The sequence below is a fragment of the Lissotriton helveticus genome, chromosome 10 (genome assembly GCF_964261635.1).
Source record: "Lissotriton helveticus chromosome 10, aLisHel1.1, whole genome shotgun sequence".
In the NCBI taxonomy this organism is placed as follows: domain Eukaryota; kingdom Metazoa; phylum Chordata; class Amphibia; order Caudata; family Salamandridae; genus Lissotriton; species Lissotriton helveticus.
The window spans coordinates 1,107,396,139-1,107,423,583 of NC_136071.1; the positions used below are offsets into that span (position 1 = coordinate 1,107,396,139).

The 27,445-nt window shown below is 46.1% G+C and overlaps 1 protein-coding gene across 2 annotated transcripts in view; it reads right to left on the reverse strand.

Moving 5' to 3' along the window:
- The window catches only part of DNAJC13 (DnaJ heat shock protein family (Hsp40) member C13), a 1,517,524-nt gene that overhangs the window by 1,333,416 nt on the left and 156,663 nt on the right, over positions 1–27,445 (reverse strand). For both annotated transcript variants that reach the window (XM_078663869.1, XM_078663868.1), the window contains exon 3: positions 8,187–8,262. In XM_078663869.1, coding sequence (XP_078519995.1) covers positions 8,187–8,262 — 76 coding nt within the window. The remainder of the gene's footprint in view (positions 1–8,186; positions 8,263–27,445) is intronic.

Sequence of the window (27,445 nt, forward strand, 5' to 3'; positions counted from 1 at the left end):
CTATGACATGGATTTAGTAGTACCCTAGTGGCCTCCTTTCAGGAAAATCTGAATCACACAGTTTATTTTAATGGACTCTGTGTTGGTAAGGCTGTACAAACTGGAAAGTCATTAAAGGGAGCAAAACAGTTTATCCACTAAAGGAAGTTTAGGGAAATTAGTGGCGAAGTGTGGACTGGAAAGAGAGGGACAAAGAGGTAGAGAGTGAGGAAGAAAATGAGGGTGCACAAAATGGCTAGATTGGAAAGCCTATAGTAGTAAAGTCCCTTTTTGTATGGTCACTCCGTCCCTTTTTGCTCCAAGGCTAATGGTTCAGAGTCTGAAAGTGCACTGATGCCTGCCTCCCAGGCCCCAGTACAAGTGCTCTCTCCCCAAAACTGATGTGTGAATTTGTAACCCCAATTGGTAAGGACTTCAACCCCCTTAGAAGTCCCTAGTATATGGTGCCATTGGTACCCAGGGTATGGGTGTTAAACGGGTAACCAGGGCCTGAAGCACTGTTTGCGCCACCCTGAGTGACCCAAGTAAACTACTGACAGCAGTCCTGCCATTACAGACTGCAGGCATTAAGAAAATGGGGTATCGCCCAAAATAGTCACAAGACCTGGGTATCAAATGATAAACATAAAAGTGGTCCTAGACCTATAGTTAACACTCAAAATAAATCAATTATTTGAAAAGATATTATTACATAGGAATTTATCCTGAGCAGAAAAAGGAAATGTTCTTGTCTATGCATATATATACAATGTACCCATCAAATGTTCCAAAAGATGCTCATATCGAACATCAACATTTATTAAATATTTACAATTGCATAAAAAATCCTTTGTACATACATCAAGAAAAATACTGCCAGGCGCAGTAGTAAGGTGCAAAGAAAGTGCTCGTGTGAAAGAAAGGACTGATAGAAAGATTAGATAATTCACATTAGAGAAATAAAGGTTATTTCTCTAATGTGAATTATCTAATCTTTCTATCAGTCCTTTCTTTCTTGATGTATGTACAAAGGATTTTTTATGCAATTGTAAATATTTAATAAATGTTGATGTTCGATATGAGCATCTTTTGGAACATTTGATGGGTACATTGTATATATATGCATAGACAAGAACATTTCCTTTTTCTGCTCAGGATTAATTCCTATGTAATAATATCTTTTCAAATAATTGATTTATTTTGAGTGTTAACTATAGGTCTAGGACCACTTTTAGGTTCATCATTACAGACTGCAGGAGCAGTGCAAACTGCTCGAACTCGACTTTGCCCTCTGCATGTGTGGCAGAGTCAATTCACTATTTTTATTATATGCAAGTCACCACTAAGGAAGGCCTTGTGAGCCCAGCAGACATCATCATATTAAATGTGTGGACATAGAAGTGCAAGCTTATATGTCCCTATAGTGGTCTTTACCATTAGAAGTTACTATAAGTGATAGGCGGTCCATAGGATAACAAGGGCTGGCACGTGGGCAAACTTAAGGTCACCAGCTCTATTATGGTAGAGGCTGAAATTTGTGATGTTTGGTAGCAAACAACATGCCTAGTCACACCTGACACAAATCTCATGTCGAGGATGATGTGGCATGCACCCAGGTGGCTACCTTAGAGGTTGCTCACCTGGTTGCCCCAGCCTTTCCTGTGCTCTGGCTGACAGCCCCCAGCTGCTGCCCCCAAGCCAGGCATCTGACCCACTGCCAAGAGATGTGAACTCTCGCAGGAGTCAAAGACAATGGCCTGGAAGGGAACATGGTCATACATCCCTCCCTGACAGGATGGCTAGAGAAAAGACACATCAAGGGGGTGAACTTCAAAGCCTTCACCGCCTGTGATATGCACACAGGCTGCCTCCCAAAAGACTAAACAGCTTTCCCCATGCCACAAAGCATATCTGCATCCAGGTAGGCAGTAAAATGAAGCATTCAGGCGGTGTACACACCCAAAAAGCTAGCCACATCTCTAGGGTGGGCTACCTGGTCTGTACAGCTGAGGAAGAGGTCTGCTATTTTTAACAAGCATTTGCAATGCAATAGGTCTCGCATTAGGAAATTTTGAGCTATTGCTATTGTAAATGGCATTTTTTTATTTCTGTGTTGGTTTTGAAAATAGCTAAATTAATAGCTTTGCCATTTACAATGCCAATAGTTATAACTTTCGCAAATGTGACACCTATAGCATTTGTAATGCAATATGTGTTGTATTTACGTGACTTAGAAGTATAGCTATTACAAATAACAATGGCTTTTAATTTTTTTAAAATAATTAATACTTAAATAAAAGTTATTGTAATTTATAATAGCAATAGCTTAAACTTTTGTAAATAACTTTTGTGAAGATTGTGTTAAGTGTATTTTATTGTGACGAAAATCCAAGAACAGAAGTGAAATATTAACATCTTTTTGTGACATTTGTAATAAAGTTTGAGACATTGAGATAACATATTTGAACCAGTTGTTGTTGAATGGTTTCACAGATTGATGCTGTGGTGCCCCTGAGTGGTGGTGCTGAGTGAGTGCGATAGATAGAGTGAGTGCGATAGATAGATAAAGTGAGTGCGATAGATAGATAGAGTGAGTGCGATAGATAGAGTGAGTGCGATAGATAGATAGAGTGAGTGCGATAGATAGATAGTGTGAGGGCGATAGATAGATAGAGTGAGGGCGATAGATAGATAGAGTGAGGGCGATAGATAGAGTGAGGGCGATAGATAGAGTGAGGGCGATAGATAGAGTGAGGGCGATAGATAGAAAGTGCCTATAAATAAACCCATCAAAAACATAAACACCTAATAAGCAAAAATGCCTGATTATTGAAAAGGAATAGACCAAGATATTAGATTTGTGCAAATACAATAAACAGAAGCAAGACAGTGAAGGGGCAGGAGAGAGTGAGACATAAATAGAGGAAGAGTGGAGAGGCCAAGACAGTGAAGGGGCAGGAGAGAGTGAGACAGAAATAGAGGAAGAGTGGAGAGGCCAAGACAGTGAAGGGGCAGGAGAGAGTGAGACAGAAATAGAGGAAGAGTGGAGAGGCCAAGACAGTGAAGGGGCAGGAGAGAGTGAGGCGGAAACTGAGGAAGAGTGGAGAGGCCAAGACAGTGAAGGGGCAGGAGAGAGTGAGACGGAAACTGAGGAAGAGTGGAGAGGCCAAGACAGTGAAGGGGCAGGAGAGAGTGAAACAGAAATAGAGGAAGAGTGGAGAGGCCAAGACAGTGAAGGGGCAGGAGAGAGTGAGACGGAAACAGAGGAAGAGCGGAGAGGCCAAGACAGGGAAGGGGCAGGAGAGAGTGATACAGAAGGCCTCATTATTGTACGGGTGTGCAAAGCAGGTAGGCATTGGCCCACGGAGCTTTTGTGGTGAACACAAGTTATATAGAAAGCTGTATCGGTGGAACCATAGATGGATGTATGTGGCCTCCCAGTAGCACTCACTCTGGTAAAGGCAAACAGTTGGTAGAAGAAAGGTAACAAGAGGTTGTGCAGTAAGTCTCTTCCTATCCTAACCGGGGTATGCTCAAAGGACAGGAAGTAGAGTGTAATCCAGACCTAGGCGACTGGAGAGTGGGCAGAAACCAACCGGGGGACCGGAAGCACACAAGTTTGTCCCCCATAAACAGGCAAAGGTGGTAGAAGCATTAGAGGAAGGGGCTTAATAGGGACGAAGGCAGGAAAGGGGGCACAGTACAGCAGATGTCCGCCATTACTCACAATTAAGAGAAAGGAAGGAGAAATAAAGAGCAAACAGCAGTTTAGATCACGAGCAGAGGGAGACAGGGATTCGTCATGTTTTACGACGTCCTAAGTGTGTCTTCAATTAATTGCAATTTTACTACACTTGCCCTGTCAATGAATAGATTAAAAATACACTTGTGTGTGATTAAATATGTAGTGTGCTCAGAGCGTAACCAAATGCCTCAAATGGCGACTTGCTTTTCTTAAACGTTTAACATTTTGTCTCACTTTTGGGTTACAAGTGGTTATTTTCATAAACCCTGAAAAGGACTTCCACCACTGGTTAAAGTGTCATTTCATGCACAGCGATTTGGAAAATAACTTGAAGAGGTAACCAGCTTTCTGAAATTACGGCAGAATACCTTTTCCGGTCCCTAAGTAGATAATAGTTAGGCTGATGTTAGCGCCCAGAAGACAGGGTGTAGTGATTGTGAGCTTTATGAAACTAACTATGTAATGTAGCAGGCCGAGTCTTATCGAAACAACCATTTCATTATCACAAAGCAGACATTTTCCTACGTAAAACCAGAGATTAAGACTTGACCTTAATGGTTGCCTGTCAATCACTATCATTCAACTCCACCAATGGGAGTGCATGAAGTGGATTCCAGAAGCTCGCTTGAGGAGGCAATACAAGCCCCTACACCGTTCTGAGCAGACAAGAAGCGTGTAGTGCCAGAACCCTACAGAAGGCTGTTATTGCGTCCAGCACAAAGTGAAAGAGGGTGGGGGCGTGCTTGCCCGAGTGTGAGGCAGCATGTTCGTGACTGGGGAATACAAACAAGGGCAGCAAGGTGTGCAGACGTGGTTTAAAGACAAGACGAATCGAAGAAGCGGGGATACAAAGCACACCCGCCGGTGGCTTGAGTATGGGAGAAACATCGGGGTGGTAATTGCTGTAAGCCGACTGTGGGGTTTACTCCCACGAGAGTGAAGGTACCACGCAGCCAGGAAATGTTGAGTAGAGGGAGGTTTATTAGTACGGTAGTCAGGGCAGCACACTGGCATGTATGCACACGACACTCCCTCGCAGCTGCTCCAACGACAACTGCTGGAACCACCACGAGGGACCCTCCATGCCACGTCCCACAGGAGTTCCATAAAGGAACAAAGTACCCAACATGTAAACATAAAGTAAACCGAACACTAACATACTTTGAGACCAGGTGGATAGAAGCGGAGTCAAGTACGGAGACGGCAGAATCCCCGTGTGGCCATGCGGTAGCAAGTGGTGACTGCATATGTGCAGGCTCGCTGGAGTACAGGATGGTCTGTGTTGAATGCCTGCATATAGGAAGCACACGGGTTTGGTATAGTGGCTGTCACTGTAAGGGGAGACAGTTCAAAACAGACAGCCAGGTATTTAGTTTCCACACACGTTAGTTGAATGTACTGCACACACGGTGTGACAAAATAAAAAATCAACGCAAAGATTGGAGCGGAAATGCCCCAAACCACCGTAGTCGCTGATTTATTGCCTCCTCCCCTAGGGAAAACGAGTCAAACAAGCATTGGCGGCCGCAAAAAAAAAAATCGCCCGCGAAATGAAAATAAAACAAAAAAGCATTAGACATAGCGTAGAAATTAGGGTAGTAAAACGGCCTCACGGGTTATGCACTGAAGGTATTAAATGTTCTGTGACGAGACCTGGTAGGGCAGGGGCTGCCCGCGCATGCGCGGCACTTCTAACTTTCATTCTGAAGAGCCCCGGTTAGAAATGCCGCGCATGCGCGGGCAGCCCCCGCCCTACCAGGTCCGGCAGCTGAAGTCCCGTCGTGAAGAACATCGGAAAGGGGCTCCCATGCCTAAGGGGAGAGGAGCCCGGGGGGTGAGGGTGGGGGTGGGGGTGAGGGTGGGGGTGTTCGAGTGTGTCTGTTCGAGTGTGTCTGTTCGAGTGTGTCTGTTCGAGTGTGTCTGTTCGAGTGTGTCTGTTCGAGTGTGTCTGTTCGAGTGTGTCTGTTCGAGTGTGTCTGTTCGAGTGTGTCTGTTCGAGTGTGTCTGTTCGAGTGTGTCTGTTCGAGTGTGTCTGTTCGAGTGTGTCTGTTCGAGTGTGTCTGTTCGATTGTGTCTGTTCGCGTGTGTCTGTTCGCGTGTGTCTGTTCGCGTGTGTCTGTGCGCGCGTGTGTGTCTGTGCGCGCGTGTGTGTCTGTGCGCGCGTGTGTGTCTGTGCGCGCGTGTGTGTCTGTGCGCGCGTGTGTGTCTGTGCGCGCGTGTGTGTCTGTGCGCGCGTGTGTGTCTGTGCGCGCGTGTGTGTCTGTGCGCGCGTGTGTGTCTGTGCGCACGTGTGTGTGTGTCTGTGCGCACGTGTGTGTGTCTGTGCGCACGTGTGTGTGTCTGTGCGCACGTGTGTGTCTGTGCGCACGTGTGTGTCTGTGCGCACGTGTGTGTCTGTGCGCACGTGTGTGTCTGTGCGCACGTGTGTGTCTGTGCGCGCGAGTGTCTGTTTAAGGAGGGGTGCGTGTGTGTATGCAGTGTGCGTGTGGCTGTGTATGTGCGCATGCGTGAGTGTGGCTGTGTGTGTGTTTGCGCAAGGGAATATGAGGCAGGAGATGGGCACGGCGCCGTGCGCGCCCACGAGGTGAAATCTGCGCTCGTGCCCATCTCGTGTCTACATTCCCAGAAACGGACATCAATAGGTTTCGAGCAGACAGCAAGCAATGCTTCGCATTGCTTGCACGTCTAGCTCGACCTAAAAATGGTAGAATAGAGGGTTCTAGGTAGAAAAGGTGACACATACCCCCGGATGTGGTCACCTCAGGGGCGGATTAGCCGATATGGCTAGTAGTTCATTGGCCACTTGTACCAAACCCCTAACACCCATAAATCCAGGATTTAAGGGTTACCCCTGATAACAGAACCTAATTTCTGATCTGACCGGTAACAAAGGACAGAAGAAATCAGAGTCTACAACAACAGGAGCTGCGCAAATTAAAGGTGTGATGCTCTGCACCTTTGTCAACCTTCCTGGAGCTGCACAACTGCGACTCATCCTGGACCAAAGCTTGGTTCTACCAGACCAAGGAACCCCTTTGAGGGCCATAGGCAACTCGAGACTCCCCTGGACTGGTGACACACCATAGGTAAAAACTATGTACCAAAATCAAGGAATCGCTGGCCACTGGGCCCTCCAGGGCATCGCCCAAAAGTGGATGGCCCAGTGCATTGTGGTAAACATAGTCCTGACTTCAAACAAGTTTCAGACGGCTACTGTTTCTCTGGTCTGGACCGCCAGAGGTCGAAAAGACTTTCTGCTGACCTTACAACTGCCAAGCCTTGTTAGTCGCCAGTCCGGCAACCACCACCTTTACTCGACACTACATCTCGATGGAACATCGCAAAACCTTTACCCAATGTCAGTAGTGGCTTTGCTGTCGACTTTTTGCACCCAGTTCCCGACCTGCGCCTGCTTCAGCACCAAGGAGAGCCAGGACAATTCTGCACCAGGGCTTCTCGAGCCAGGTAAAATCGAACTGACTGTTATGGCTTGGTCCTGGGACCCGCCTCATCTTTATCCTCCTTGGGTTCCATACAACTCGACCTGCAAGTGACCAATTGTCACCGGTGCTTTTTACAATTGACCGCAATGACATAGGTTTGAAGTACTGTTAAGCACTGATTTATTTTGCAAATCCATAACTCAGTTTATAATTATCGGATTGATTTTGTTTTGGTACCTTAATGTATATTAAGAGCTGCTTTATTTCTATAAATTGATGTCAGATTTCTTTCTAGTTGTGTCAATTACTTATTGTCCATGTTGGTACTCTGAAATGCTTAACACATTCCTCTAGTAAAGATTGGCTGCTCTTTGCCACTTAACCAGGCCTGAGCTAAGGATTTATTATTGAGAATCCAAGGACCATCTTTGGGGTATTGTGAGAGTATTGCATGGTGAAGCCTAATCAGCATTACCACATAATACTCCACCTTCCTACACCAATGTGTAGACTTCAACTGTACCCTGATCTGATCACCTGCTTATAATCCAATGACCATCAAGAAACCAACATGACTTGGCACAAAAACAGAGACCACCTTTCCAGCATTGCCCTGTGAAATGCAGGAGTATTCCCGTTTCTTGCTCAGACGAAGGCAACATGCTGAGGAAGATTATTCCAGACACGAGTTAATGTATTCACTGTATAATTTTCTTCTGAAGTTTCTGAGCTGTACATGATTTCAAGGGAATGATATTCACAGCTACCTGTTTTTCCCCCACCACAGAGCGTTTATCAAGGCTAGGTTGATTATTTTCTGTTCGCTTGATTCCTGACAGAGACCATTATCGTTGCCAAATCAATGAAAAATATGTGGTTCGAGAGCTAGTGTATGCCAATCATTTATAAGATTCGGAAACAGAGTGAAATGAAATAAAATCGTCCTGGTTCAAATGACAAACACCCATGAAAATTCACATTCGGCAATATCGAACTTGTCCGTTACAGTAAGTCTTTACCTGGTTTGTAACTTCTAGTGTGTTAGGGTTGTAGGTAGTGATGGCATGGGTCCCAACGGAAAAGACTCTCTTATATCTAGAACACAGAAAAAAGGAAAGTGTACATTTAACGAAAGAGGACTTACAATTACAATGTAAGCACATAAATACTTCGATTCAGAGAATTTTGTCAAAAGTTTAATCTCCTTACATTTGCAATAAGCATTGTACTCTCACTGGAAAGGAGAAAATGATTGTTTACAGAAGTATTGCACCCTAGATTATCTTGGTGAAGAGTGAACTAGTGTTCATACTGTAAATTATTTACTACACACAGACATTTGGTGTGCATTCAATAGAGGTTTACAAGGAGAGACAGGATACAAAAGGTCAACTGTAAAACCCCAGCCCTTCTCTGTCAGTTGATCATGTGATGTTTTTAGATTATTATGCAAGGGTGTAAACAAGTTATGAACTTCGGTTTCTAAATTTAAAAATAAAAGAGCTGTGGCAGCTTGGCAGACGAGACCGTAGCAATGAAGAACAAGAACTACAATTCAGATATGGGGATCCTGAGAGTGAAATGGAGAAAGCATGTCATAACACAGTCAACAAACATTGGTTAACAAGTGGGAGTGCAAAAAAAAATGTTTTAACACTTCAGCCTTGATTCCGGGTACTCAGTTATTTAGTAAGGTAAAACAATACCCAGTGAAAACTGACAATGCAGCGAAGAGTATTTACTTGGTGCCGTATTGTAGATTAAGCACCATACAATGGATAGTACCCTCTACACAACCTTCACCTTGGAAACACTCCTTACCAAGTTACTGGTGTTAAACCTACATGGGTCACACAGTGGAACAAAAAACGAATTTATGTATGTGGTATATGCATAGTCTGAAACTGGTGGAAAGCAGCCAATGCCGGTCTCGATGGATATGGAGATTTTTTTCCAGATTATGTGTGCAGGGATGGAAAAAGGCACCCGGACTTGTGTTTTTTTCTCCAGTCTGATGGCGTCTTGGCTTCGGGTGTGCTGAGAAGCATCAAAGATGGTGAGCCTGACGGCAAGGTAAGAGTTCGAGCGGTTTGTGATGGGTTTGCAAATGATGCACCTGATGTTTGAAGAAGGTTCGGTGCACCAAGGGGGAGCTTTTGAAGTTTCATCAGAGATGTAAGTACTATGTACTGTGGCCATAACCGTGATTTTTGATGTTTTATCTGCGAGTAGTACCACAAGCTGGCAGCTGCTGTTTAAAAAAAAAACTTACTAAATGACTCACAATCCGTATACTGCACAAGTCCTGGAGGACTGGGTCAATGCCAGATATACACCGGAGAACAAGTTACATCTAATTTAAGTAAATGCTACTCCTTTTCATACATTCAGAGGTTACCCTGAAATCCGACATTATGTCGGACTCTCTTGGACCTAGCTGGACACCTATAATTTAGTACAAAAAGATCTTTCTGTTAAAAGTGCTGGGGGCATCAGCACCATAGAGCTTTTTTTTATCACAGCAGCCATACTTTTTTAAACTCTTAAATCATACCCATTTTTCACCGCATCCCAACTGTAGTCAAACATGATGTAGCTACCAGAAACTCAGATTGAGACATCAAGGGGAAATTGAGAAAAGGGAAGTTAAACACATAATTTGCTCAATGAACTGGATGCAATGTGCAATAAACAGGAAGTCCCTGAACTGCACTTGCTTAAAAACTACAGTTGCAGCTCCTCTTCAAAGTGTGCCAACAAAGCATGTCTAAGTAACTAAATTTGATTATGGCCATACAGAGTGTCATTTGAGTCAAAGTGGAGGTGATGTTGCAATATTAACTGTGATAAGCATTCAAACAAACGTTATAAAATAAATAACAGCATATGCAGACAAAGAGATTCAATACTTATCACCCAAGTCTTGAGGGCAAGCACTACTCACCAATGATTTAAGGCTTCTATTTGGCCTGGTACATACAGCCGCCAAGAAGCCAGTACCTGCACACTTATCCCACACAACTCAGCTTTATCAGGAAGTCAGCTCCTCTAATGACTGCCACATCAAAATACAAATACTTCCATTGTAGGTCCCTTTACAGTGTAGGTTCCTACATACAAAATTATTTCTAGATCATGGACCTAAAATTGATTTCAGACAATCGGGTTAGAAGTGAAGAGCCATTTCTGTCATTAGGGGTATAAAGTCAGGAAAAACATTTTACCCCTAAACTTCAATTCCCCACCTTACTGTGTTGAGAGGTAGAGTTACTTTGTAAATAGGAACTGAAAAGTGCACTAAGTGCTATGCAGCTGTAATAGAAGGAACAAATGATGACGTGGACAGGGAATGATAAACTGAGATAGAGAAAGCCTCCTCTATCACACACCTCTCGACAATGAAGCAATGTTTCTTCCGCGACCGAGCAAGCAGACCACAATCCATAGTAGAAAATCATCATGACTCGACACAGGTTCTGGAAATGAATGGGAATGTAAAGCAGGTGTACAACATGTCAGGACTTGGAACACACCTCATGTGCCAATACTTCAAACTCTTCCCAAAGTAGGTTTCCGTACAGTGAGATGGGTTTGGAAGTTCATACAGGCAAGCAGCGAATGACACGGGGAGGATCCAACGCAGGTTAGGAACGCAAATACAACAAGCAATCATCAGACATAGTAGAACACACACGCAATTTAATTTACTAGACTACCTGATATTATTTTATGGTGCGTTTGTACAAGTTGATCTTTATCAAGAAACTCTGATGGGTGGTTCTGTGTTCAACAAAGGGGCTTTTTACAATGCATTCCACGCATGCACTCCAGGAATGAGAATAATGTGCCTTCCCTTTAACAAAATACACAATTAGTGTTGCGTGTCGCTCTGCATTTAAAATAAGGTTTCTCGACTACTCGGTCTACATCAACAGAGCTAATGAGTTCTGACACAGTGCTTTCACAATAGCATTGTCGAACTAAATAAACTGAGTAATGAAACGAGCTGAATGTATGGACTGTGAAAGAAAAGACGAGCCTTCAAAGCATTCATTCACTCCTTCATTCCGCAGATCAACACAACTTTATTAAATGAGCCAATAGCCAGGAGAAAAAGTTAAAGCTCGCCCAGAGATTTTCTGCGTTTGTGAAACACTCAAAGAGCTTAAGGGAAAACAGTCAAGGATTCTGCAATCCAACTACTAACACCGCTGAGCTTCTTGAAACGTATTAGGTTGGAAACACAGCAAGTTCGCATTACTTGTCAAGTTCAAATTTCTTTTACGCAAAAGTTTTAAAGATCTTTCCATACATATGACTGGATATGTGAACCTGGTGACACACATTTTGAGTTTGTTACCCTGCTTGACTTTGGGACAATCCAGAATTTTAAATACTTCTGAAGTCAAGGTTGGACCAAAACACCAAACAATCTGATCACAGGCTAGCCCTGAAAAAACTACTAAGGCCTTGACTCCCGTTTTAAAACTGTTGCACAGTTGTAAACTTCACCTGACCAGAATGATGTGATTGGGATGGTTGACCATACGGAAGTATGTGCCTAAAAAACTGAATTTGTCTGTAGCAAGCTGGTCACTTGAAGGATTACAGTAAACCAGAAGACCTTTGTTACCACTGTGAGAAAAGTAAATTATACTTAATGAAGCTAATAGTGCTTCAATCCCATAATCTCTAACCTAATACAACTAACAAACTAATGGGATCCTCTATATGAACTAAACAGTAAGTGTGCGAAACATAAAAGTCACAAATCATGGAGATGCGTGCACCCTTTTATTCGCTTAATGGAGAGTCCAAAACAGCAAAGCAATGCACAAGAACCTAGGTTGAAATCCAAGAATTGCAGAAGTCAAGCCCATACATACCATAGACTTCGCACTTATGAACATCCCAATAAACCCACCCTGGACCTTTTCTCTCAAACTATACCTGCAGCCATTGATAGAAAGGGAGTTGTCAAGCATATTCTCTTCAGAAAGGGGGAATTACAGACTACAAATATAAGTCACTATGATAAAGAAGATCTTTACTGATACATCTAGTACCCTTTTACCCAGAATCGTGGAAGAGTACAAAGAATATATTTTGCCACACAATCTTATAAATAGTTGCATACGTTAATAAAAAAAGCTCATGAGCTCAAATAATGCTAACGGAGAGCAAGTGGCAGAACCAATGTAAGGGAATTTCGGATGCGTTGCAGGGAAACATGGAAATGAAAATTCAGATACCACTTTGGACCTCACTGCTAACACAGGGGTCACCTGTAGAATGGAAGCCAGGACCCACAAACCAATTTGAAATGCAAAACCCATCGCGACTTACCAAACCATGTTAGCCTGGCCCTGCTTAACTGTAGATCTGCATCCAAACATTCTTTGGAGATCAAACTATTAATTCAAGAGTCTAAATTAGATATACTCTTTCTCACGGAAACATGGTTGACGTCCCACTCGGAGGCTGAGATTGTCAACATGTTACCTCATGGATACCTTATACAGTACCAGAATAGAATGAAGGGAAAAGGAGGTGGTCTAGCGATCATATATAGAAACACCTTCACATGCAGGATACAAGAGGGAGGAATCAAGTACTGCGAAAGCAGCCACTTTTCCCTCCAAATAAACCCCAATAAATCCCTCTCAGGTACTCTCATTTACCGACCACCTGGCATGTTGAGAAACTTTGTTGGTTCATTACTAGAGTCCACAATCTCCTCCTGCACCTCGACTTCCAACTTCATCCTGCTTGGTGATTTGAACCTTCATTTCGAATATAGCACAGATAAAGTGGCAGGTAACCTCATTTCAGAATTAAAGGCTCTTGACCTTCACTTACTTAACTCAGAGACAACACATATCAAGGGTCATCTTTTAGACCCCCTCTTCGCCAATCTTTCTGAAATAGAAATTCTACCCTCTATTCCTCTTCCATGGTCAGACCACTCCCTTATCCCATTCACCTGGCAAACCATTTCTAACACCCCCCACACCCCGATTTCCAGAGAACAGGACAGGATCTGGTCCAAACTTCCATTCGACCACTGGATCCAGGTACTGACACTCTCTGCCCCTCCCATTAACCCTGACCCCGTAAAAGCAGATGAAGATTTCTCTAGATGGCTTACCTCTACCTTAGATATAGTCGCTCCTAAAAAAAATTTAATCAAAAAAAAAATAAGACCTTCAAATCCCCATGGTATTCCCAAGAATTAAGAAACTTAAGAAAATCTTGTAAAATCGAAGAGCGAAAATGGAGGAAAGAATGGGACCCCCTCATCAAAGAAGAACACAAAAAAGCAATGAGGATTTATAAATTAGCCCGAAAATCAGCCCAAGCATCTTTCTTTGAAGAAAAAATTAAAGCTGCATCTAACTCATCTCGGGAGACTTACAAAATAGTCAAAGAGCTACTTAAAATCCCCAACCCCCCCTCAACTCAGCAACCTACAGTCGCTAGGTGCAATCAAGTAGCAATCTTCTTCCAAAATAAAATTACAAATATCCTTCAAACCCTGCCACCTAAATCTATTATCAAACCCCCTGCTGCTTTGCCTCCTCCTATAACTGGCCCTACTCTAGATAGTTTTAACCAGCTGACCGATGATGACTTCTTGAAAGTTCTTTCCGGTATGAAAAGTGGCTCACCCATCGACCCAGCCCCCATTCGTATCCTTAAACAAATCGGACCTACCATCTCACACTTGGCTACCAATCTTATCAACACTTCTCTCACCCAAGTAGTGGTTCCCCCCAATTGGAAACACGCAATAGTCAAAGCTTTACAAAAAAAAAAAACAGGTCTTGACCCCTCTGACCTTTCCAACCTCCGCCCAATCTCTCTTTTACCAGGTATGAGCAAGATCGCAGAGAAGGTGGTCAACCAGCAACTGTCAGCCTTCCTTGAATCCAACAATCTTCTTCGCCCCTCGCAAACAGGTTTCCGTCCAGGTCAGGGAACCGAGACCGCTCTCCTGAAAGTGGTCGAAGAAGCCAGATGCATCTTGGATTCAGGGGGATCAGTCCTTCTGATCCTCCTGGATCTAAGCGCTGCATTTGATACAGTGGACCATAAAATCCTGATCCAGCGACTATTTAACCTAGGAGTTAGGAAAAAGGCACTTTGCTGGCTATCTTCCTTCCTTGATGATAGAACCTTCCAGGTTTGTGAAGGAAATGTGCGATCTGACCCTTTTTCCCTCCAGTGTGGGGTTCCCCAGGGCTCTTCATTGAGCCCTACACTTTTTAATACATACATGGCCCCCCTGGAGGATGTGGTCACCCCCTTTGGGATAAAAGCCGTCACATACGCTGACGACACCCAAATGGTTGTATCATTGTCCTTAGAAGGCGAAAAACTTAAAAACCTCCATGATTGCCTAGAAGGAATCCACAACTGGATGTGTAACTCCAGGCTGAAACTAAATGGCTCTAAAACCGAGCTCATGCTGTTGGGACATCAAATGTCACCTCTTCCCACCGCCATGTGGCCATTATGCTTAGGACCCCTCCCACCACCCAAGACGGAACTCAAAAGTCTGGGCTTCTGGCTGGAACAAGACCTTTCTATGGAAACGCAGGCAAAAAAAACAGCTGGTACCTGTGTAGGTCTACTTCGTTCAGCCAGGAAGATTCTCCCGCTTCTCCCCTCACAGTCACAAAAAATGCTTATTCATGGTCTTATCTTGTCTAGGCTAGACTATAGTAACGCTCTTTTTTTGGCGGCCCCAGAATCAACTATCAATGTCCTCCAGACAACACAAAATGCCGCCGCCAGACTTTTGACAGGTACCTCTCAAGAGTTTCAGCCAAACCCGCCCTTAAGACACTCCATTGGCTGCCGATCCGTGAACGGGTCAAATTCAAGGCCCTCTGTACTACCCATAGAGCCTTGCATAACCAAGGGCCCCAGATGATTAAAGCCATGCTCTATCCATATAAACCTGGCAAGTCCCTACGTTCCTCCCAAGGTAACCTGGCTACTGTTCACAGAGTCAAGAAAGCCCGCACTGGAGGGCGCCGTTTCTCAGTGACAGCTGCAACTCTATGGAACACACTTCCAATCCAGCTAAGGGCCGAACCTAATTACATGAAATTTCGGAAGGTACTAAAAACTCCCCTTTTCCCGCAGTAACCTTTACTCCCCACCCCTCTGCTTCTTCCTTCAGTTGTTAATGCAATCCCAGCGCTGGGACGCCCCCGGGCAGCCATGCGCTATATAAATCCCGTTTTCATTCATTTCATTTCAAATGTATAGCGAATGCCTTGGAGACAAGGACGTAGACCATCGTACCTAGAGAACAAGCTATCCAAGTATCTCCTGTCCTAGAAAAACTTTGTACTCACTGGATGTTTGCTATTGCCAGTCTTTTCCCGAGCACACCGGATTATGGAAGGACATACAGATCATTGTACCAGTTCTGGAGTACTTGCATCATTGTTACATGACTCACGGCACCATTCATATATTTCCAAAGTGGATTATTTGCCACTATTCATGTAATTAGGTTACCGCGCTTCTCCACACCAATACCTTCAATTGGAATCGCTCCAATACCACCTCTACTATGCAACAAGACGCTCGATTGACCTATCGTGCCTCTATGCGTCAGCAGTAATCCTTTCCTGGCATTATTGCAACCGCCTGGTTGCTTGCCCCTTGCTATTACGCTTGGCCAAAATTCCCTCGGGCATGTAATTTTTACGTCCTGATGATGATCCCAATATTGTTTCTACGGAATCGAAACGTCGCCGACCTTATATGCACCGTAAATGCAATTGAATTAATTATTGTTGAGTAACGGTGCATCTACATATTGTTTGCATGTTGCAATTCTTTATACACTTTTTTTCTGAATTTCTGTTAATTTGTGTCGTTTTGTTATATATGTTGCATTGGACGCAGGATTGTGTTCCACTTTATTCTTGTGTTCTATGTGATTTGATACATTATTAAATATTTCTGTCCAGCTGGACAGCTTTAATATAGCACTGATTTCAGGCCTATATTCATTGTTTTGTGTGTGAATCTCTCGTGTCAGGGACCACTTTGTAATTGTATCGTATTGTCAGTCTCTTCAGCACCACAGCACAGGTGTCGGTGAAAAAGGGGAAAAAAATACTATAGTCCAGTTGACATGAAAATTGAAAAAACCCTAAAGAAGGAGCAATGGTTAAGTATGAACGCCACATTGTGGTTATGGAAGAATGTAGGGAAGGGGGCGTGGCTTGCCTGGGATCCATGGCGGTCGCTTGAGCGAGGAGCTCCGCACCAGCCGCACATAAATCCTGCACTAAACGCTGACCGAGGCTGCAGTGCCATACCTGACTACCCGCTGACCTTGGACGGTGGTCCCCGGCAGCGCTCAGGCGATCCTCACTGCGGACGCTGCGGTGTGAGCGAGGCGGTGGCTGTCCTTGGTTCCCCGGGCGCGAGGGGCTCTGGTAGCGATATCCTGTGCGCGCGGACGGCTGCGATTCCCTGGTCGCGGGCAGGCTGATTGGCCCGAGGAACTCCGGCCGAGACGCTGGGGCAGTGTGAGCAATGGAAGGGCGGCGGATCTACCCCGTGACCACGCTGAATCCCTGCTGCCTACTAAAGCTTGCCCAGTGAAGGTGGGTGAATTACAGCAGAGCGCTGGGACCATCGGCCCCGTGAGTTTATTGCCGAAGGGGCAGCGTGACGCACATGGTGGTCCTGATGGCCCATATTGCGGGCTAGCTGGCTGGAGTCCAATTGGTGCCCCGGTGGTGAGTGCTGGAGACCACCGAGGTTTGGCTGGAGACTGGGGGCAGTGTCTGCTGGGGCCCACGTGGGTCCACCGCCATTTTGGATCTTGCTGGGCTCTGGATGGTTGCCGCTGGTGCCCGGAGTTGAAGCCTCTGCAGAGTGGTGTGCATTCTTCCCTGGCTGCAGCTCCTGGGGATGTAGGGGTGTTGGAGCCGAGATCGCCCTGATTGAGCGCTTCTTGTGCTGCTACACCTATCTGGAACTGGGTGCGGAACGGAGTCCTGTGAGGCCTGGCTGTGGACTGCGGACAGTGCGACTCTGCCTCCTCGGAGATCAGGGGTCCCGGTGTGCTGGTTGCAGTGCCCTGAGGGTGCCTGTGGAGCCTGTTTCTGGGATCTCCTAGCCGGCTGTGAGTGGCGAGCGGCGCAGAGAGTAGGAGGGCCTTTCTAGTTCGGGGACAATAGGCCTGCAGACCAGCGGTGCCTTTGGTTGGGGACTGGTTTGCCGTCATGGGTAAGTCCAGAGCCAAGGTTGTGGTTGCGGGGCAGGACCCTGAGGATGGAGCACCTGACCTGTCGCAGATGGCCCATGGGGGCCCTATCCAACGGCAGCTCACAGAAATCCTAGCAGCCATAACAGATACTAAAGCCACCCGCCACCAGGACATTAGTAGAGTGGGCTAGGGCTCCTCCGAGATGAACACAAGAAGCTGGCGGGGAGGGTCAAAGAAACTGAAACCAGAATAGCAGAATTGATCCCAGCCCATAAGGGCACGGCCCAACAGCTGCATGCTCTTACGGATAGAGTGACCTTCCTGGAACGCAGAGCCGAAAATGTGGAGGGCAGAAACCGGAGAAACAACATCCGCGTGGTTGGGCTGCCGGAAGGAGTGGAAGGGAGCGACTTGGTGGCGTACTTAGAGTCCTGGCTTAAGACCGTGGTGGCCCCGGAGGGACTATCTGTCTTTTACGCTTTGGAGCGAGCTTATAGGCTCCCGGCTAAGCCACTCGGGCCGGGCAGACCACCGAGGCCAGTGATCGCTCGCCTGCTGCATTATCGAGAACAGGATCTATTGCTTCAAAGGGTGCGAACGGCGGGTCCCTTCACTGTGGATAATAGCAGAGTCACACTGTTCCGGATTACACCCTGAAGGTTCAGCGAAAGTGAGCCTCTTACCTGGAGGTCAAGAAGGTGTTGAGGGAGGAGGGCTTGCAGTACTCCCTCTTGTTCCCGGCACGGCTACAAATTGTTGTTGACAATACCTCCCACTTTTTTGACTCCTCGGCAGAGGCCTGGGACTGGATGGAGGAGTATAAAGGTGGTCTGACAGCCACGGCCAGGCGTGGGGGATCTGCGCCCGAGGCGGTTTGACTGAAGTCCGTGGGTCTTGGCGGCTGCGGTGTAAAGCCCGGATGAAACCCTGCAGGACGCAGGCTGAACTAGAGCGAGACGCCGCTTAGCGGGCAGTGGAATCTGTGTCGGGTTCTGCCAGTCTGCCCCTGCTGGAAGAAGAGGCAGGCTCTACCAGGGACTCTGCAGATAATGACTCTGACACTTCTACTACTAATAGTCCGAGGCTCTCAGTGGTAACGCCCCAGAGTGTGGATGATATAATATGACTATACTGTGGGGAGGTTGGGAAATGCTTGTAACTCTCTGAAAGGAATTGCATGTGCGATCGGTGTGCAGTCCTTGAGTAGGTTTTATGTTTCTAGGCGGCTGGTGCCTTCTGTTTGTTTGCAGAGCTCGTCCTGGGGCAGCTGCGTCCACCCTTGCCTCTGAAATAGTCAGAGGACTTTGCTTAGTTGCTAATTTTTATTGTTTGGATGGGAACTAGTTTTAAGGTAACTGTCTTTGGGCGGGGGGGTTGGGAGATTGGGAATGTTCATCAGGGGCTCTGGCATGACGCTTGTACTTTATTGGTGGGGCACTGGACATACCATATACCATGGGGTCACTGAATGATTTGAAGTGCATATCCTGGAACGTTAGGGGCTTGCACACCATGAGCCGTTGGCATAGGATCCATACCTATCTGGTGCGGAGGGGGGTTCAGGTAGCTTTCCTCCAGGAAACACATATCACGGGCTCAGAGGGTCTTGCACTGCAGCGCAGATGGAGAAGTCAGGTTTTTCATACCTCGTTATCTGCCCTTTGCACGAGGAGTCTTGGTGTGGATCAGAGCTGGGGTCCCCTTTCAACCTGTGCAGCACATTGTCGATCCGGAGGGCGTTATGTACTGGTACAGGGTAGACTCGATGGGAGGGACATCACGCTGAGCAGGATCTATGCCCCTAATACTGCATTGGGCCTTTTTTACTTTATTGGCGGGGACGCTGGCGTCCTATTTGTCTGTTACAGTGATGCTGGAAGGTGACTTTAATTCCATTACGGATGTCGCCCTCGACAGGTCTCACCCCCCTCTTCCTGTAGCACCAACTAATAGGATCGCTAGGGCTCGAAGTTCATGGCAGTGGAATAGGGGGTCGTTGGATACCTTGAGGGAGCACCAACCCCATGAGCGAGACTACTCCTTCTCCACGAGTTGCGCGTTAGATTAGATGCAATACTTTGTTCCCCCGACATACACAGGCGGTCCAGCACAGTGAATACTTGACCAGAACAATCTCGGATCATAATCTCCTGTTGCTGAGACTTCGTTGGGCCCCACCGCGTCCAGCGATCCCGACATGGCGATTAAATCCAGAGCTACTAGAGGACCTGCTCTTCCAGGATGCGATAGGAACTGGGGAGACCCAGTATTTTCAGGAGAATGCAGGCACAGCGACCTCAATGGCAGTGGAGTGGGACGCTTTTAAAGTGGTGGTGAGGGGGCTTAGTATTGCTAATATGATTGGGGCATGAAAAGTTCTCCTCCACGAGATGGACACCCTGGGCCAGCGCTTGCGAGACTTGGCGCGTGATCGCCCAGAACAACCAGCTAGGCTTGAGGAGCTGTTAGCGGCCCGGGAGGCAGTGGCAGTGGGGGTTGAGAAGCTGTGATGTTATGATTATAAAAAGTATATGGTACACGCCCACGCAGAGCGCGACAAATCAGGCGCGTTGCTGGCGTAGCTAGCGAACCCCGTGAGGCAGGCGACCCTATTTTGGCACTCGGTGATCCAGTGGGGAATATATGCTACACTCAGCAGGGCATTAATCGCCTTTTCTCGGACTATTATGAAGAACTTTATTGCAGTAAAGTCTCCTTGGACGAGGATCGTCTAGAAGGGTTTTTAGCAGAGGCGAATTTACCGGCCCTTGCCAAAGCGGAAGCCGACCTGTTGGGTCAAGACATTACATTTGGGGAAGTACGAGGTGGGATCAAACATATGGTGCGTTAGACGACTCCAGGGGTGGATGGTTTGCAGATCGAATTTTATGCATCTTATGTTGATCTGTTGGCCCCTAGGTTAGTGGCCCTTTATAATGGTTCACGGAGAGTGGGCCGGCTTCCTGCCACGACGGGTGAGGCCCTTATCATACCTCTGTTGAAGCCCGGGAGGCCTCCCTCGGACAGGACCGCCTACTGTCCACTCTCCATGCTTACCACCGACTATAAGATCCTAAGTCGAATACTAGCCACTCGCCTTCTGCCGTATATGACCCACCTAGTACATGTGGATCAGGCGGGGTTTATACCCAAACGGAATCCAGCAGGCAACGTTTGTTGCCTGCTCCGTGTTTTAGAGGCCGATACGTACTCGTCACATACAGCTGCCATATTCTCGGTTGATATCGAAAAAGCCTTTGACAGCCTGGAGTGGCATTATCAATTTCAGATACTGGGTGCCTTTGGATTGGGGGTGAGATTTGTGACCTGGACGTCTTTGCTCTATAGGGACTCCACGGCTAGAACTAAGTCATATCAGTGCCTTGTGCGGTGCGTAGAGGGACTCGGGTGTCCTCTATCCCCGCTATTATTTGCACTGGCCATAGAGCCACTGGTGGCCCAATCCGAACAGGGAAGTGGTTCAGGGGACTCCAGGTGCATGACGATACCCATTATATTGCGATTTACGCGGACGACCTTCTGTTCCTAGCTGACACCCAGGAGGCTTTGCTGGGGGCAAAGCACCTGCTTAAACATATTGAAGAACTGTCAGGTCTGGGAGTGAACTGGTCAAAATCGTGCCTGTTCCCCACCTCCAAGACGGTTGTGGGTCCTCGGTATACGGAGGCTGTAAAATGGGAGTACACCTGTATAATGTATCTGGGGACACGTATCTACCATGAGCAGAAAGATCTGGTGGAGGGTAATATTGGCAGGGCTATACGGGGTCTCCAAAGCAGCATGGACTTTTGGCAGACGTTGCCGTTGTCCCTGATGGGGTGTGTGGAGCTCCTCAAGATGGTGGCACTCCCCAGACTGTTCTATTATTTTTGGACGCTTCCTGTTTGGCTCCCTGCGTCGACTTTTAAGAGGCTTCAACAGATGGTAAAGCGGTTTCTCTGGCTCTCTGGCAGGCGGCTTTGCACACTCTGCTACGTCCCGGGGGGAGGGAGGTCTAGCCGCTCCGGATTTTGAGTCTTATTACTTGGCGGCCCAGCTCCAATGGCTTACTCAAGAGGTGGCTCTGGAGTTCCGGGGAGTGGGAGATGCTGCGGGGGGCGAATTCCTGCCTACTTGCTATCTAGGATTATTTTACCACAGCCGCTTCGCCTTTGGGATCTTCCTGGGGACGTGCAGACTTTTCGGTTGTGTTGGAATAGGAGCCACCAAAGGGTGCGGATCGACTGCATGTACGCTCCAGAGATCCAGTTGTTGATGTGCCAGCAATTGCCTCATGGGGGCAACTGGTCGGCGCTAACGGGGAGGTGTGATTCGGGATTGACAGCAGTGGGAGATTTGAATGAGGACAACATTCTGCTGCCTTTTGAGGCCATTCGTGAGCGCTTTGATCTTCCTCGCGGAGATTATCTGCTGCATGCGGCCTTGGTGTCGGCTATTCAGCAGCGATGGAAGGGGGGGCTGTCTGAACCTAAGACATCAATGGCTTGCCAGTACGTGGTGCTGGCGGCTGGTACCATTAAAGCGGTTACTCGTTTATATCGCCGGATGACCTATGAAAAATTACCCCCCCTCCTTCTGGGGTTGAAGCAAAAATGGGAGGAGGATATGGAAGGGGAAATTCCTGAAAAAGTCTGGGCTGAATTGCTTGAGCGCCCATGGAAATGCTCCAGCAACGCCAGATTTCAACAGATTCAATGTTCTATTTTGCACAGAGCTTATCTCACCCCAGTCAAAATTAAACAATATTTATAAACACTCGCAGCACTCTACCCCCGCTGCAACGGAGAGGGAGCGGATTTCCACCTTATGATGTGGGACTGCCCCGGATTGGGCCTTATTGGCGAGAAGTGTGGACAATACTTTGTGATGTTATGGAGAGGGATATTGATTTTGGTATAGGTCCATGTTTATTACACTGGCTCCCCCATACTTCTAAGACAAAAATAACTAGTAAATCTATAGAACTGGGGCTGGTCCTGGCCAAAATGGAAATTACTGCTCATTGGAAGGCTCAGCGGGCGCCGAGATTGCAGAGGTGGAAGGCTGAATTTATTCGGTGGGCAGAGCGCGAGGCGGTTCTTCCGACTGCAAGCAGCTGGTCGAGCTCATAGCTACAAGGCAATGGCTCTGCCCGTGCCTGGGGAGCCTTAACGGAGCTGCTAAAACCCACAGACTCCGATACTGATGTGGACTCTGTGCTTAGTGACTCGCACGACCTGCCCTCCTCACTAACTGCTTAGAATGGTGTTGGAGTCAGGGTGATATATCTATTAGCCTACCAACTGTCCTGTGTTATGAAAGTTTGATGTGTACCTTTCAGCGGCTGGATTATTGTGTTGTGGACACTGAGCTGAATGCCCTGTTATGTCTCAAGCTATCACGTCATGCCGGGGGAGTTGTGGGAGCGAGGAGGGATTGTTGCGTGTTATAGGGTTTATGATTTCATGCTCATTTTCTTTTCTATGCTCCAGAGCTTCCGAAAACAATACCGGGTACTGCCCTTTATCACATTGTGCCTTGCCATAGAAATGTGACGGTGAGCCTTGTTAGTGGACCACCAAGCGGTTTTTCAGTATGGTATTGAGCACTCCCAATTGTATCCGTGGATTAATGGAGAGACCATATAGGGAGACATGTGTATTAGGGAAGGTATATGCGAGCGGAAGCTCATGTTCGAATTGCTTTTGATTGATATTTGATGATAATCAATAAATGTATTTTACAAAAAAATTGAAGAATGTAGGGAATAGAACAGAATGGAACAGGATAGACGTTGCCTGCTGATGTCTCACCCATCACAAAAACAAGCAGGATAAGTTTTAGGTTTTTGGCCCTCTTGCTTAACTGGCTAAAAGACGAATAATGATACATAGGCTGCAGCATGCTGGTCCCTTTCTTTCAATCATGGAAACAGGACGCTAAGGAATGGATGTTTGCAGGGGAAATGTGCATGAAACGTGCAAACTGATTATAAAGTGGAGGAAGTCTTGAATGAGAGGCAGGCGAAGCTGACTGAGTTGACCTCAGATGGAGTGATGCCTGTTGTGACCCAAGTAACAGCCTCCATATTAAGGCTCCTATGAATGTGATTGCCTTTCTGTAACAGACTTGGTGGATCTATGTGCTCACCAAACTGATGGAAAGTGTGTATATGAACTCACTTTACAGGTGAATAGAACAAATGGTATTATGAATTTTAAATCACGCATGGATATTATTGTGCCTAAATCACCTTATGGATGGTAATTCCTGCTTCTCTTTCTTAATGCTTCGTTTAACATTGATTTATAGAAAAGATGCTAATACATAATGGTTAAAAAATACATGTAAGCTTGTGGATTAGTTGGTGTGCTGTCATTCATCACCCTCCATACTAGGTCTGTATTAAAATGAAGCCCTGATGGTGATTCGAGTAAATAGGAACTTGGTATTGCAATGTTTCTCCTTGTAAAACTCAATAATCATCACTGAAGGATTTGTTCAAATTGTTTCCTTCCGCTTGGTAGTCACATCCTTTATAGGATCTTAATTGGGGTCGTTGAGCTGTTGCTACTAAGTTTTTTTAAACAGTTACCATGTGTGCCCTTCAACGGTTGACTTGAGTAGTTACGTTTTTGGTTTACTTTATTGCTGCTCGCTCCATCCCATTTCATTCTGTTCTATTCCGTACAGTCTTCCATAACCACAATGTGGAGTTCCTACTTAACCATTGCTCCTTCTTTAGGGTTTTTCGATTTTCAGGTCAACTGGACAATAGTATTTTTTTTCACCTTTTCCACTGACATCTGCGCTGTGGTGCATTAGAGATTGGCAATAGCAAACATCCAGAGTGTGCAAAGTTTTACTAGCACAGGAAATACTTGGAGTTTGTGGTCTATTCTGGGCACAGGAAAGCCTGCAATTTTAACACCCCAAAATTCCACCTCAACAGGTCGCCCACAATTTGATAAATTGGAGCCGGTGTTAAACCTCAGTTTCATGAGGAAATGTGTGCTCGTTGTAAGTCACCTTCCAACAGATCAAAAATATCAGGAATACAGTCAATTAAGTCAACTTCAGCAGAACCCACGCATGGGTACTGCGGAAGAAAAATTCTACGGATCCAGTCCGACGCCGGGGGGTAATTCTAAGGTAAGGAATCCATAACTAATCGTCTCTTTCAGATACAGAGGAATTAATAACAATCTACACGTAAATGCCTATAGATTTTAACATATGCTTTTCAGAGCCAAAATGTGAGGCCTACTACCTTTAACATAACATTTAAGCCATAATGCTAACCGTCTCTCACCATGGTTTGTTCAAGTGAGTCACCAAAACCCTACGGTGATCTGGGAAGATACCAAACGAAAACTTTAGCAGTGTAAGAACAATCCATCCCTAAAAGCCAATTGCCTTTAACACATGTTTTACTCCATAAGCAAGTAATGACTGCTTGCTATGTCATAACATTTCATTATAAGCAGATCACAACTAAAGAACTTGACATAACTTTTCACAATAAACCAATAAGGCCCCTAGCCTTTACCAATGGTGTGGCACTATGCATACAACACAAGTCTACTGAAGAGTGCATAAACTTGCAACAATTCAATCAATCAATACATTTATAGAGCGCGCTACTCACCTGCGAAGGTCTCAAGGCGCTGAAGGGAGGGGGGGGGGGTCCCCTCTCCCTTGACGGTCTTCTCGATGACTTTAGCTGGGAAGGGAAGGTGAAGGGAGAGATGGGGCGGAAGTACTTGAGGCCTCTCGGGTCAGCTGTGGGTTTTTTCAGAAGGGCGTTGATCTCTGCGTGCTTCCAGCTCTCTGGGAAGGTGGCTGAAGCGAAGGAGTTGTTTAGGACGTTCCGGAGGTGGGGTGCGATGATGACGTCTGCTTTGTTGTTGATGTGGTGGGGGTATGGGTCAGAGGGAGAGCCGGAGTGGATGGTGTTCATGACGTGGGTGGTGTCTTCTGTGCTGATGGGGGTCCAGTTGCTTAGGGTGGTGGTGGGGGTCGTTGGTTTGGTGACTGGAGGCGGCGTCTGGGCGTCAAAGCGGTTGTGTATATCTGCGATCTTGCGGTAGAAGAACGTGGCGAGGGAGTTGCAGAGGTCTTGTGATGGTGTGATGTCGTTGTTGCTGGCGTTGGGGTTGGGAGAGCTCTTTCACGATGCTGCAGAGTTCCTTGCTGTTGTGGGTGTTGTTGTCCAGCCGCTCTTTGAACGATGTCCTTTTGGTGGCGCAGATCAGCTAGTGGTGTTCGCGAGTGGCGTTCTACAGGGCTATCATGTTTTCTGTTGTCCGTTCGTGGCTCCAGATTTTTTCGAGCTTGCGGCATGATTTCTTTGAGGGCGTTGGTGAACCATGTAGTTTTTTCTGTTGCTGGTCTTGCTTGGGGGGTTCTTCAGCGGAGCGAGGTTGTCGGCGCAATTGGTGATCCACTGTGTGAGATTGTGAGCTGCGTCTTTGGTGTCGGGGGTGTTGGCTGGTGGGTTCTGGCTCAGTGATGTGGTAAGCTGGTCTGTGGTGACTTTGCTCCAGCATCTGCGGGGGGTCTGTAGCGTGCGGTGGTGTGTTGTAGTCTTCTTGTAGGTGAAATGGATGCAGCTGTGGTCGGTCCAGTGTAGTCCGGTGGAGTGGCTGAAGGAGACTTGGTTGCTGGCAAACAATATAACAAGAATCATCACAATAAAATTCTACGCCCAGGATTTGTAAGAGTGGGTGACCTATCTGTGAAATTACATGTAACTAAATACCATTCACCAGCCTGTAACATAATGTGATAACAATCGACTGCTAGAAGCCTAATATCTTTACCAGGGATGTGGAATTCCTATAGCCCGACGCCCGGGACATATTGTTTGGGGCAACAAGTTGTTATGTGTATTTTGTCCTTGGGACAAGTAGGGCCAACCCCCTACAGCACAAACCCTTTGGCTGCCAGTTTACAGTACCACATTATGGATCAGAAAAGGGCAATGTCTGCAGTTAAGGTAATATTAGTGTCCATGTGTTAAATATTGTTCAAGCTTGTATTTATGGTTCATAAACGTGTACACATGTTCAAAGGTTAGTAATACGAGGCTATGTATAATCTCCCAGAATGCTCTCTGATTATATGCAAATACTTGCCGAAGCTAGAAAGCAAGAGAGATGATTCTTTGCTTTCAAAATAAAATGTTCACAAAAAAATGCAAGTAGGAAAAAAACATTTTGCTAAACTACTGTAAGATTTTAGGAACCATATCTTTGCAGCATCGTTTAGTTACATGTTGATGTATGCTTGCATTTCCCAAAAATATTCATAACGGTGTAACCAGTTTAAATACGATTATGGGAAACAAAAATAAACAGGCCTTTGGCAAAGCCAGTAGGTCTGAAATTGGTGGTCAGCCTTTTGGTTTTGTCAATGCGTAATTTGTTTAAGCATGGATTTTGTAACACCTTTTTGGTTTGGGAGCTGCTGGCCCCTCACCATTCTAAGAAGCATTGGCAAAAGCAAAAATTGTTTTTGGTCTCAAAAAGCACACATTGCCACAGCAGTTCCGGGCACTGAACAAAACTACTTTGTGTGCCAATATGCTCCTTGTAAAAGAGCAGAATACTGTCACTTACAGTGAAGCCAGATGATAGACCGAGAGAAAAAGAGCGAGAGACAGAATTTTATTAAACACAAAAGGTCATGGTTAACGCCAGGCCGAATCAGAGGCACAATTATTAAAGAAAGTCTCAAAAGTGCATCCACTGTATATATTCTTGCATTAAGTGCATGTATACAGTTTCCGTAAATTCACAAAAATTTTCAGAAGTAGGCCAAGAAATAGTACTCCTAGAAAATATTTGTGAACTGCATTTTAGCATGAGCAAATATGCATGTAGATTTGCTTATGTGAAAATCTGAATGTTTCAAGTTCAATTTTCCTCCAACCACTTTTTCCCCAACCCTGGAAGAAGTTTTACGTTTGCCACTGTCAGGAGTAAATTTCCAACCTTTTTCAGTACGGGAAAAGATTGGAAAAGAGTTGGTGCA